The sequence below is a fragment of the Microcaecilia unicolor genome, chromosome 4, assembly GCF_901765095.1.
Source record: "Microcaecilia unicolor chromosome 4, aMicUni1.1, whole genome shotgun sequence".
NCBI lineage: Eukaryota > Metazoa > Chordata > Amphibia > Gymnophiona > Siphonopidae > Microcaecilia > Microcaecilia unicolor.
The window spans coordinates 353,146,213-353,159,875 of NC_044034.1; the positions used below are offsets into that span (position 1 = coordinate 353,146,213).

Genomic DNA, 13,663 nt, shown 5'->3' on the forward strand with positions numbered 1-13,663 from the left:
AAGGGTCCATCGAGCCCAGCATCCTGTCCACGACAGCGGCCAATCCAGGCCAAGGGCACCTGGCAAGCTCCCCAAACGTACAAACATTCTATACATGTTATTTCTGGAAATTTGGATTTTTCCAAGTCCGTTTAGTAGCGGTTTATGGACTTGTCCTTTAGGAATCCGTCCAACCCCTTTTTAAACTCTGCTAAGCTAACCGCCTTCACCACTTTCTCCGGCAACGAATTCCAGAGTTTAATTACACGTTGGGTGAAGAAAATTTTCTCCGATTTGTTTTAAATTTACTACACTGTAGTTTCATCGCATGCCCCCTAGTCCTAGTATTTTTGGAAAGCGTGAACAGACGCTTCACATCCACCTGTTCCACTCCACTCATTATTTTATATACCTCTATCATGTCTCCCCTCAGCCATCTCTTCTCCAAGCTGAAAAGCCCTAGCCTCCTTAGTCTTTCTTCATAGGGAAGTCGACCCATCCCCGCTATCATTTTAGTCGCCCTTCGCTGCACCTTTTCCAGTTCTACTGTATCTTTCTTGAGATGCGGCGACCAGAATTGAACACAATACTCAAGATGCGGTCGCACCATGGAGCGATACAACGGCATTATAACATCCTCACACCTGTTTTCCATACCTTTCCTAATACCCAACATTCTATTCGCTTTCTTAGCCGCAGCAGCACACTGAGCAGAAGGTTTCAGTGTGTTATCGACGACGACACCCAGATCCCTTTCTTGGTCCGTAACTCCTAACGTGGAACCTTGCATGACGTAGCTATAATTCGGGTTCTTTTTTCCCACATGCATCACCTTGCACTTGCTCACATTAAACATCATCTGCCATTTAGCCGCCCAGTCTCCCAGTCTCGTAAGGTCCTCTTGTAATTTTTCACAATCCTGTCGCGATTTAACGACTTTGAATAACTTAGAAGGACAATCCCTGCTCAAAGGAGCTTACAATCTAAAGGACAAATGTACAGTCAGTCAAATAGGGGCAGTCTAGATTTCCTGAAAGGTCTAAAGGTTAGGTGCCGAAAGCAACATTGAAGAGGTGGGCTTTGAGCAAAGATTTGAAGATGGGTAGGGAGGGGGCTTGGCATAAGTATTCTGTGGGGGTCCTGGGGTACAAATCCAGCCACGAACCACCCTGAGACTGAGCAGTGGGACATACTCCGTTATACAGATCATTGAAAGCAGAGATTACAGTTCAGTTCTGCATAGTATTTGCCAAGTAAGACCCCGATTGAGTAAGCTTGCTCTGTAGTACTTTAGTGAAACAGTTCACTGCTGAGCACAGGAAAATCAGCAGTGAACTGTTTCACTAAAGTACTACAGAGCAAGCTTACTCAATCGGGGTCTTACTTGGCAAATACTATGCAGAACTGAACTGTAATCTCTGCTTTCAATGATCTGTATAACGGAGTATGTCCCACTGCCCAGTCTCAGGGTGGTTCGTGGCTGGATTTGTACCCCAGGACCCCCACAGAATACCAATTTCTTCCAGGTCACTCCCCACTTCCCTCTCAGCAAGCACACTCTTATCCTAGGGAGTAGCCAGGTTCTCTCAGGGGGGGCGGGGGGAGGGGTGTGGGAAGGACACAATTTTCCTTCAAGGCCCTGGCACAGAAGACAGAAAGTGGGGTGCTCCAACTCCTTTTCTGGACTTAAGTGCAAAGTGGTACAATTCTAAGGAGTTTAAGGGGGGGTTGGACTCTAAGTTGAATAATCAATTATCAGCACTAATTAGCCTCAGTTGAAATTTAAGTGCACATTTTTATTCATGTGGTTCCGAAAAGGAGGCGTGGTCATAGGAGGACCAGGGGCAGATCAGAGGCATTACTAGAATTTATGTGCACTGATAGAGAATAAGGGGTATCTGTGCCTAATTTAGATGCGAGCATTTACACCTTATGTCTAAAATTAAGCGCTAACCCTGGGATTCTGTATATTTACAAGCGCATTCCATAACAATACACATAACTTAGGGCTCCTTTTACTAAGCAGCTTTAAGCCCAACGCGGGCTCACCGCTCGCTATACAGGAAGTGCCATTGGGCTACCGCAGCAGCCCGGTGGTACTTCCCACCCCTATTACGCCGTCATTTCCGGTGCTACAAAAAACGCCGGGTTAACGTGGGAGCCCTTACCGCTACCTCAATAAGGCTCATTTTCAAAGCACATCGACTTACAAAGTTACTATCCTGCTTATTTTCGAACGAGAAGGCCGGCCATCTTCCGACACAAATCCTGAAGCCGGCGAAATCACTATAAATCGAAAGTCGATTTTCGCCAGCTTCAACTGCTTTCCGTCGCAGGGCCAGCCAAACTTCAAGGGGGCATTTCGGCAGGGTATGGAAGGCAGGAAGGGGGCGTGGTTACGAGATGTCTGGCTTCCGCCGATAATGGAAAAAAAGAAGGCCAGCTCTGACGAGCACTTCGCCGGCTTCACTTGGTCCATTTATTTTCAGAACCAAGCTTCAAAAAAGTGTCCAAACTGACCAGATGACCACCGGAGGGAATCAGGGATGACCTCCCCATACCCCCCCCCCCCAGTGGTCACCAACCCCCTCCCACCCTAAAAAAAAAATTTTAAACATTTTTTTGCCAGCCTCAAATGTCATACCCAGCTCCATGACAGCAGTATGCAGGTCCCTGGAGCAGTTTTTAGTGGGTGCAGTAAACCTCAAGTAGGCGGACCCAGGTCCATCCCCCTCCTACCTGTTACACTTGTGGTGGTAAGTGTTAAGCCCTCCAAACCCCCCCAAAACCCACTGTACCCACATGTAGGTGCTCCCCTTCACCCCTAAGGGCTATGGTAGTGGTGTACAATTGTGGGGAGTGGGGTTTGAGGGGGATTTGGGGGGCTCGGCACCCAAGGTAAGGAAGGTATGCATTTGGGAGCAATTTTTGAAGTCCACTGCAGTGCCCCCTAGGGTGCCCGGTTGGTGTCCTGGCATGTGAGGTGGTGGACCAGTGCACTACAAATGCTGGCCCCTCCCACGACCAAATGCCTTGGATTTGGCCAGGTTTGAGATGGCCGGCCTCGGTTTCCATTATCAGCGAAAAACGATGCCAGCCATCTCTGACATTTGGCCGGCCCCAACCGTATTATTGAAACGAAAGATGGCCGGCCATCTTTTTTGATAATACGGTTCAGGACCGCTGTTTGCAGCGCCGGCCATATAGATGGCTGGCGCCGTTCAATTATGCCCCTCCATATCTTTTTTGAGATGTGGTGAACAGAATTGCACACAATATTCGAGGTGCAGTTGCACCATGGAGTGATATAAAGGCGTTGTAATATTTCCTTTTATTTACCATTTCTGCGATAACTATGCGTTACCAGCAGTGGTTCACCTTTCCCTATTAAGCTTCTCTTACCTTTTCCTTGGCTCTGCGTTTGGTCAGTTCATCCATCCAGTCATTCTCCTTGTCCAGCATGTCAATGAAAGCCCATCGAATCCCTTCGGTTAGCTCCTCCATCTGGAAGAAAACGATTCTCAATGAAAGACAATTAGGAGACGCATGGACTCCGAACAAGTAAGATGTAGCTGAATCCAAACACATCCTTTCTGAATTCACGGGGATCAATGGACATAGGAGCCAACTTTTCAAAATTATTGGGGGGTACTAAGCCCAGTGGAAATAACCCCTCCCTGGATACACACAAGGAATTTTCTCAATATTAGGGGGTGCTCAAGCACCCACGGAGCCAGCTCCTATTAGGACCGCAGGAGGATTGGCGATCAGCTCGAATATTCAATGCCGGGCTATTTCCAGTGACGGGTATTGAATATCTGGGTGTTTTTTGGCTGGTTTAACTTTAACCGGCCAAGCCAATGTTTAGCACTGGCCAGTTAAGTTTAGACCAGCCCAAGATATTCCTGCTATTTCTGCTGCCTAATTTGGCCACCAAACTTCGCCGGCAATGTGCTGAATATTAGCAGATAGCCGCTTATATTGCACAATATAACCGGTTATCGACTGGCCCCCAAATTTTATATATGGCATCTTAAGTTATGTGCAGTAATTGGTGGCATGGCCAAATTACGCACACAACTTAATTGATCAAGAAGCCAATCAGTGCCGATAATTGGTACTTAATAAACAATTAGCAGCACTAATTGGTTTTAATTGGAATTAACGTGCACAACTTTCTAGGCATATTCTATAACACGGTGTGTGTAAATTCTAAAGTGCACAGTCAAAAAGGGGGTGTGGAATGGGCGGGTTGTGGGCATGTCATATAATATACGCAGTATTATAGAATACACTTGATCTGCGCCTAACTTAGGCGCAGGTATTTAGGCCTGGTTTTAGGTGGCCTGAGTGGGTGCGCCTAAATTTTAGGTGCAGGAATAGTGTGTGAGCGTATTCTATAAACTACGCCTAACTTTTGGTGTAGTTTATAGAAGCACGCTAACCGCGTGGTTGTACAGTACCAATTTTTAAAGTGCCATATATAGAATTTCCCCCTGGGCGCTCGCTAGCAATATTCAGCAGGAGATAACCGGTGATCTCCCACTGAATATTGCCGGATAGCCAGTTAAGGAGCTATTCCTGTCTGGTTCAATGGTTTTAAATATCAGGCAGATGGAATATATTCCAGTTACAACAAAAAAGTAGTCCATTTCAATACAAATTAGAGACCAGGAAGCTCAGTTGTATTCCACGAGTAATATAATGTCATCACTTTATCGTTTGTGTTTCCTGCACTCACGTAACTCGAGCACAACAATGCCCAATGGTCTGTTGTTCGTACCGGATACGTCAAAATTTACGTAAGGTAACAACTTCATATTGAATTTTCAGAAATAATGCACTTCATGAAGAAACATTTGGCTATTATTTCTGAAGGGACCAATATTCAGATCGTGGGAGTTCGACTGGCCACCGTTATCCTCCTAATTCTATAAAAGTCCCCAAAACTGCATGCACAAATTCAGGCATGCACCCAATTTGTGCGTGCAATTTAATTGAATAATGAGCCGATTAGCGCCAATAATTGGCTTTTTAACAAGCAATTATTGGCACTAGTCAGATTTAATTGGAACTTACATGTGTGCGCCTACATTTTACGCATGAGTAAAGAATTGTCTTTGTCTACAATATCACTTAGAATATTTTTTGACCATAGACATCAGAAGAAGATTCAGATCTGTGGCATTATAGGGTTTTTTTGGCCAATGATGATGAGAGAAGACCATTGGGTCTGTTCAAGCTCCGTGAGATTATCTTTGATCTTGGTGCTCTTTGAGGCCATTTCCCTTCAAATACACTCATTTTTCAATTCATGGATTTTCTGGGGTTTTTTTTAAATATTTTGTGTTTCCACACCACCTGTTTAGCTCTTTAGTTGATTCTAATGAATTGAGGGCACAGAAATAGGTGTGTCAAGGACGGAATGGGATATACACAAACCAGGACTATTAGCCACCAACTAATTTAAAGTGCTTGTAACAGTTCACACCAGTATAATATAAATTTTTTTGTGTATAGAGTACCCTCAGATATTTCCCACTATTTCTGCAGTCAGTAATGCTGCTGTGAAGTGGTATAGCACTTCTTTCATCGGGCAACTCTAACAGATTTTTTTTGGGGGGGGGGGGCGCAACACTTGCTCATTTTCATATGCTTCCCAATCTCCTCAGTGCTATAAAATCACTTATTACTTAAAAATATATACTTGGTGAAAACTGGGCACTTATCTTGCCTCTCTGAAATATTCATCCCACACCTTCCCCTGAAACCACCCGACTCTGCGGGTTTCAATCACTTTCCTCAGGGACAAGGGTTAAGGCAAGTATATATTTTTAAGTAATAAGTGATTTTATAGCACTGAGGTGATTGGGAAGCATATGAAAATAAGCATGTGTTGCGCCCCCCAAAAATCTGTTAGAGTTGCCCGATGAAAGAAGTGCTATACCACTTCACAGCAGCATTACTGACTGCAGAAATAGTGGGAAATATCTGAGGGTACTCTATACACAAAAAAACTTATATTATACTGGTGTGAACTGTTATAAGCACTTTAAATTAGTTGGTGGCTAATAGTCCTGGTTTGTGTATATGTTATTGGAGGTTACCAGAGACATTGATATTGTGGAATCGTCTTCTGTTGAAGGACGAAATGGGGGCATACCTAGCGTTTACGCGTGTTGTTATAGAATAACAGGGATTCCTTCCTAATTTAGGCATCTACATTTGCACCACATTTCAGTTGGTACAAATGGCCACGCCTAAGGTTAGACGCAAGTCCCAGGTGTAAGGGCTATTCTATAAACTGCACGTAACTTTATGCACAGTTTATAGGCTAGCACTTTTTCGGCGCTGATTTTTTTAGATGCCGAGGATAGAATCTAGCCCTATATGGATAGCAATGATAGCAGATAAATTTAGGACAGGCCTTTTGCTACCTAGCTATATGGACAGCAAAATAAATATCACCACCATCTATATAGTTGGGTGGAATGCCCACGTTCTGCTCGTCGCTATGTAGATAGTACCAGGGCAATTTGTAATAATTTCCAGTGGCGCTAATAGCTGCCACTTTAAAGGATAAGTGCTTTTGAATATTGGGCAGTACATTTGGATGCTAAAAATCTGCATTGCAAGAGGGCATTTGCCGATTTCATTAATGCTTTGACTGCACCCAATGAGTTGACGATGTTTAGCGGATCTCTTTGTAATGACGGCAGCAAGAGCCAATAGATGGCCTTCTCAAGAGCTTGGCACCATCTTTTCCCAGGCTTAAAAGAGTGTGTGCCAATACAGATGATTTCCATAAGCATTCGAAAGAATTATCAAGCAGATTTAGACAACGTGGATACCCCAACGAATGCATATCTAAAGGCTTTAACAAGGCCAACACTAGGACAAGAGAAGAATTGCTGAAAACTGGGCCAAAATCCAAGAAAAATCCAGAATTAGTAGGTGCATTACGGTTCTCCTCTATGAGTCACACTTTCAAAAATATCATCCTCAAGCACTGGCATATTGTACAAACGCATCCATGCTTCAGAGATATTTATTTATTGCACTTGTATCCCTCATTTTCCCACCTATTTGCAGGCTCAAAGTGGCTTACAAAGACCTGATATGGCGTCGCCATACCAGGGTAAAGAATACAATTGGTGTTACAAAGAAGTCAGGGAGAACAACAGGAATTGATCAGGTGGTTATAGAAGATACAATCTGATAAAGGTAGTTAGATGTTGTGGTTTAGTTAGTTAGTGGAAGGCCTTGTTAAAGAGATATGTTTTCAGAGATTTGCGGAAGTTACTTAATTCATTGATTGTTTTCAGGTGAATTGGGAGTGCATTCCACAGCTGCGTACTCAAGTAGGAAAAGGTGGTCGCGTGTGTTAGTTTGTATTTTAATCCTTTACAGCTGGGGAAGTGTAGGCTAAGGAAGGTTCGGGAAGATCTTTTAGCATTTCTGGGTGGTAGATCCAGGAGGTCTAGCATGTAAGTCGGGGCATCTCATATTACCCCTACTTTTGCCCTCTCTCGGAATCCTAAATTAAGGAATCATTTGGTTCCTTCCACCCTTCCAATACTACGAAGTAGTATGTCCCAGCAGTATGGTGGTCACAGACCTTGCAATTCTTGCTCGGTCTGCGCCCACTCACTCCAACTTGACCTCTTCATACATCCCAGTTCGGGTAAACATTACAAACTCAAGTTTGATAGTGATTGCAATTCCAAAAATGTTGTATACATCATTATGTGCCCTTCTAATATGCTATACATTGGTTAAGACAAATAGGAAAATTAAAGTTAGGATTATCAAACACCGCAGTTGTATCAAGAGACAAATTAAAACTGCCCCATTGGTAGAACACTGGATCCATGCAAAACATAGCATTGATGACATAAAATTCTTTGTATTATTTCAAGTTATCAAAAGTAACGTTCGAGGTGGTGATATTGACTTAACTTTATTGAGAGCAGAACAACGCGCTATCAGTTAGAATGCGTGTGTTTCCAAAGGGTCTGAATAAAGAAATTGAATTTATACATTTCTTATGAGCTGCTTTTAAAACACAAACTATTAAAGCTGCATCTCTGTATATTATAGAAGCCATTGATATATATGTTTTTATTTCATTTCATTCTAATTTTTATTATTATTATTATTATTATTATTATTATTTTCATTTTCATTTTTATTTCTATTATTATATTATATATTGTTTTTCAATTATTGTTGTTAAATGGTTATCATTATTCTTATCTAAGGAACTATTTGTATTTTCAATCTTTCATTATTGGTTATATATGTAAATTACATTACATATGCCATCCTAGTGCCATTGCTATCATTACGCTAAAAGTCATATTACTAACAGCTTATTTTGACCCCACGTTTGATATTACCGCTTATATTTATATTTATTTAGTGCTTTCATTTTTATTGTATATCTTTATTTTCAGTTTATCTCCTCATTTTTTTAGTTTTCTCTGACTCATTTTTATGGGGCTCTTGTCTATTGGATACACTGCCTGTCTATTGCTGTTGCACTCGCATTTTCATTACGTCAGTCTACGTCACTGTCAGTTACCATATATCCTTCGCGCTTCTTTTTTCGCGGTTTTTTCATTTGTACATTTTGGCTGCATCTAGCTGAATGTGTTTTGGACTCCGGGAGGTCTTTTCTATATCCTGTTTTCCTATGGGGGATTGTTCCCCGTTCTATGGTGGCTTTAGCTCCTGTGGTTATCTCCTTTTTTTTCTTTTTTCAGCTCTCTGCACCAGTGCTCAACACCTGCTCCTGCTCTTTGGGTTAGCATTTTACTTTTTCTCAACCCAGCACCACCCGACATTTTCTATCCCAGTACTGCTCCACTATATATTATTTTTTTTCTCTCTCTCTCTATTTTGGCTTCTTCTCTCCAAATCAACACGCAGCACCCCTGCACGTGCCCCTTGGATTTTTGCGTTTTATTTATTTATTATCTTTTAGCGTCCTCAATATTTTCTTTTATTTTTAGCGTCCTGATACTTGTGCTTCACTAGCACTCTAAGTTTAGCAGAGGACTCATTTATCGGTATGTTTATCCTGTGAATTAATTAATTCGGTGTAAATGTTTAGGTCTTTTTACCACCTCTCCAAATCTTCATATACCAGTTACCCACAATTTGTAGAGATAAAAGACCAAGGCTGCCGCTTATGAGAAAAGTAATTTATTTACTTACCAAGTATTGATACAATTAATATTTTCTCATGGGAGGATAGAACTGCTGCATACATATGCTTTCTGTATCTATCACTCCAACATACTGAACTGAAACAGCTATTTTTATACACTTGTGTTTAACAATGATTTACAAGGCTTCAGCAAGCTATCTTACTTGGGATCATCTGGTCTTTTTTTCAAAACTATCTGGTTTCCCTCACCTGCTAAACCACATTCTCATGTTTGTTTATGCATCCTCCTTTCCCAGGCCTGTTTGCCCGTATGGATATCAGATCAGATGATAAGTTCCTGGGCCTCACGATTTATGGCCTTTGCCCTTTGACTGTACTCCAGGGTGCATAACTGTATTTATTATCTACACCTCCGTTGTATGCTATGTCAAAATGTAACAGTCCCATATGCAAATACACTGGCTTATATCCTCAGCACCAGCAAAGAAATTGCAAAAATGCCTCTGTCTAAATTGCAATTTAGTTTTCATTCCGGTGTCAGCAGAAAAATAGGAAACTCTTTCTTTCATTTAGTCTGCAGTTTTTCCTTTTTTTTTTTTTTTTTTTATCGGTGATATCAATATTCTTGGCACCATAAGGGACAAGTAAAAATATCACTAAAACTGCATTCAAGAAAGCATTCTACAGAGGAGATGAATCGCTCCCAAGGGAAAAGGATACTTTATAACATATTGATTGCAGTACACTAATTCAATAAATGTTGTGTACCATTGCAAAGAGTAGACTATTACTGAGAGGAATCAAGCCTCAGTTGCTGATCTGCTATTGTGCCCTGGTGTGCATTTAAGACTTACACAGCTGCAGCATGACAAGGAAAAATCTGGAAGAAAGGATGGGAGACAGGCAAAAAATCCAGTCCATCCTTTCAGAGCTCCTGGACAGAGGGGTCCTTTTACTAAGCCACGTAAGCGTCTATGTGAGCCAAAATGGAGTTACCACCTGGCTACCGCGTGGCTCTTGCGGTAATTTCATTTTTGGCGTGCATCCGATATGCGCATCTGAAAAATAATTTTTATTTTTGGACTCGCGCCATTTGATGCGCGTAGGTCATTACCGCCCGGTTACTGCGTGAGACTTTACCGCTAGGTCAATGGCTGGCGGTAAGGTCTCAGACCCAAAATGGACGCGCGGCACTCCTTTCACTGGGTAAATCTCTCTTATCTGCACCCTTCTCCTCCACCGCTAACTCCAGACTCCGTTCCTTTTATCTTGCTGCACCTTATGCCTGGAATAGACTTCCTGAGCCGGTACGTCAAGCTCCATCTCTGGCCGTCTTCAAATCTAAGCTAAAAGCCCACCTTTTTGACGCTGCTTTTTCCTAACCCTTATTCACTTGTTCAGAACCCTTATTTTATCATCCTCACTTTAATATTCCCTTATCTCTTGTTTGTCCTGTTTGTCTGTCCTAATTAGATTGTAAGCTCAGTCGAGCAGGGACTGTCTCTTCATGTTCCAGTGTACAGCACTGCGTACGTCTAGTAGCGCTTTAGAAATGATAAGTAGTAGTAGTGTTAAATCACAAAAGGATTGTAAAAAATTACAAGAAGGCCTTACAAGACTGGGAGATTTGGCATCTAAATAGCAGATGACGTTTAACGTAAGCAAGTGCAAAGTGATGCATGTGGAAAAGAGGAACCCGAACTATAGATATCTGATGCAAGGTTCCACATTAGGAATCACTGCCAAGAAAAGGACTTAAGTATCATTATTGATGATACATTGAAACCCTCTGCTGTGTGCAGCGGCAACTAAGAAACCAAATAGAATGTTAGGAGTTATTAGAAAATTAGTAGAGAACAAAACTGAGACTATTATAATGACTTTGTATTTCTCCATGATGCAATGTGAAATTTTGGTCACTGCATCTTAAAAAAGATATAGCAGAATTAGAAAAGAAGAAGGGTGATGAAAATGATAAAGGGGATAGGATGACTTCCCTATGAGAAAAGGCTGAAACAGCTAGGGTTCTTCAGCTTAGAGAAAAGATGGCTGAGGGCAGATATGACAGAAGTCTTTAAAGTACTGAGTGGAGTGGAATGGGTAGAAGTGAATCGCTTGTTTACTCTTTCCAAAAATACAGGGACTAGGCGGCACGGAAAGAAGCTACCAAGTAGTAAATTTAAAATAAACCAGAGAAAACATTTCTTTACTCAATGTGTAATTACACTCTGGAATTGGTTGCCAGATTTGGTAAAAGCAGTTAGTTTAGCAAGGTTTAAAAAAGGTTTGTACAAGTTCCTACAAGAAAAGTCCAGGACGTTAGACTCACAGAAACAGAACGAAGCCTCCCCCGCCAGCAAAAGTAGGCGATGGCGGGGGGGAGGGGGGGGGGTCAGCAATGGCGGAGGGGGGTCAGCGGTGGCGGGGGGGGGGCTAAAATGTGCCCCCTCACCTCAGGCTCTGGACCCCCCCCTCCCGCCGAAGTCTGGCTATGCCCCTGCGCCACACAGCAGTATTTACCCTCCAGTAAATAGTATGTCGGTACTGGAATCTAAAAAGGGAAGGGACCTGTGTCACTCAAGCAAGGGTCATTGCTGTGACAGCCAAGGTGGGCACTGGAGAGCTGGAAATGAGAGACAGAGGAGAAGACCCACTGGTCTGTAGATGGAGCCTCAAAGAACACAATATTGAGGTGGCAGTCGTGGAAGTTACAGGTAAGTTTGTACAGTTGACTTTTTGTCAGGATATCAGCTGCATTTGTTCTTGTACAAACGTAGAACAGTGTCTGACTAAATCTGAGCTGATAAACTGGTGTGCTCAGATTTCTTCCTGCTCTCTGTCCACACAAATATGTCTGGACAGTGCCCATAAATCTGACAGTCCGTCCTCAGCATGCCTCTATCTGCACTTCCTTTTTATCCACATAACTAGTTTCTGTGGACATACTTACATAAAAGCTGCTTTTACCCACATAAATCTTCTGTATATCAATCTCACAGAGTCCTACATTGAGCAGAGAGAAAGCGCCAGGCAATAAGAACAGTAAAATGGAAATTGTGAGTTACACAGAGTCATCACAACGCAGAAGATTCCAGAACCCCCTCCCCCCCCCCAAAAAAAAAATCAAAGAATAAATCACATTTTCTGCCTACAGAAAGAAAAGGAAGACTTTGTAACCTTTACAATTTGTGTTGAAGGTTTACCCGTCATCCCTCAAAGATGACATTTTTTAATATATAAATCGGAATGGTCTTTTCTTTAAACTTGTTTCCCAGCCAGAGCAGATTATAAAACATAACTCACCACCAGCAAAGACAGAACTTACCATATGCTTCTTGTCTTCCTGGAAATGGGTGTCAATAAACATTCTCCCCACTGGAAAAGCCAGGGCATTTTTAACGTAGTTCACACATCTGTCCCAACGAGCTACCAAAGAGGTCGTTCCAAGGATTACCTTTTGCAAAACAAAACAACATAAGTTGTTCCTCTGGTGAACACACAAAATTGCTCCCCTACCTCTCCCACCATTCAGTAACTGGGCAAATGGATTCAGAGGAAGAAGTCCATGGCTTTGGAGAAAGCATACTAATGAAATGCAGTGGTATAATTCTTCTCTCATGTAGCGGGATGAACTAGATTACTGCAAATATCAACTTGCTCATAGGGGGTCATGTATTACGTTAAACTGATATATAGGTGCCCAAAGACTGCTTGATTACAAAGAACAGAAATGGATTTTTGAATTAAACACCATATTTCCCCCAATCTGGAAAGGGAAATGGGACTTGACACACTGCCTTTCTGAGGTTTTTGCAACAACATTCAAAGCAGTTTACATATATTCAGGTACTTATTTTGTACCAGGGGCAATGGAGGGTTAAGTGACTTGCCCAGAGTCGCAAGGAGCTGCAGTGGGAATTGAACTCAGTTCCCCAGGATCAAAGTCCACTTCACTAACCACTAGGCTACTCCTCTACTCATTCTACCAATAAGAGCTAACCTCATCAGTGATGTCACAATGGCTTCACTGCCCAATACTTGGCTCACTTCTGATATTGTGATGTCATAAGAGAAAGGGGGAAAGGGAAATGGGACTTGATATACTGCCTTTCTGAGGTTTTTGCAACTACATTCAAAGCGATTTACATATATTCAGGTACTTATTTTGTACCAGGGGCAATGGAGGGTTAAGTGACTTGCCCAGAGTCACAAGGAGCTGCAGTGGGAATTGAACTCAGTTCCCCAGGATCAAAGTCCACTGCACTGACCACTAGGCTACTCCTCCTTCCTTAATTTAAAGATAGTTTCCATTGGAGGGGGCTGAGTCACATGATGGGTCATGAATATATAATTAATTAAACTTGATGGGATCTTGAGAGCAGACGCCATTTTGATTCTTACGGAGACATTTTCAAGTATGCAGAAGGGAAAGGGGTTTTTTTTTAGTATAAGTCTGTGGAGACAAGTTTTAATCCAAATATTTTTCTTGTTTCAGAGACAGAGACTTAACCC

General features: G+C 42.2%; 1 protein-coding gene across 1 annotated transcript in view; it reads right to left on the bottom strand.

Moving 5' to 3' along the window:
• The window catches only part of PHEX (phosphate regulating endopeptidase homolog X-linked), a 207,021-nt gene that overhangs the window by 86,164 nt on the left and 107,194 nt on the right, over positions 1–13,663 (bottom strand). The window contains exons 11-12 of the mRNA XM_030202253.1: positions 12,477–12,605; positions 3,382–3,483 (exon numbers count right to left, since the gene is read on the bottom strand). Of these exons, the coding sequence (XP_030058113.1) occupies positions 3,382–3,483; positions 12,477–12,605 (231 nt within the window). The remainder of the gene's footprint in view (positions 1–3,381; positions 3,484–12,476; positions 12,606–13,663) is intronic.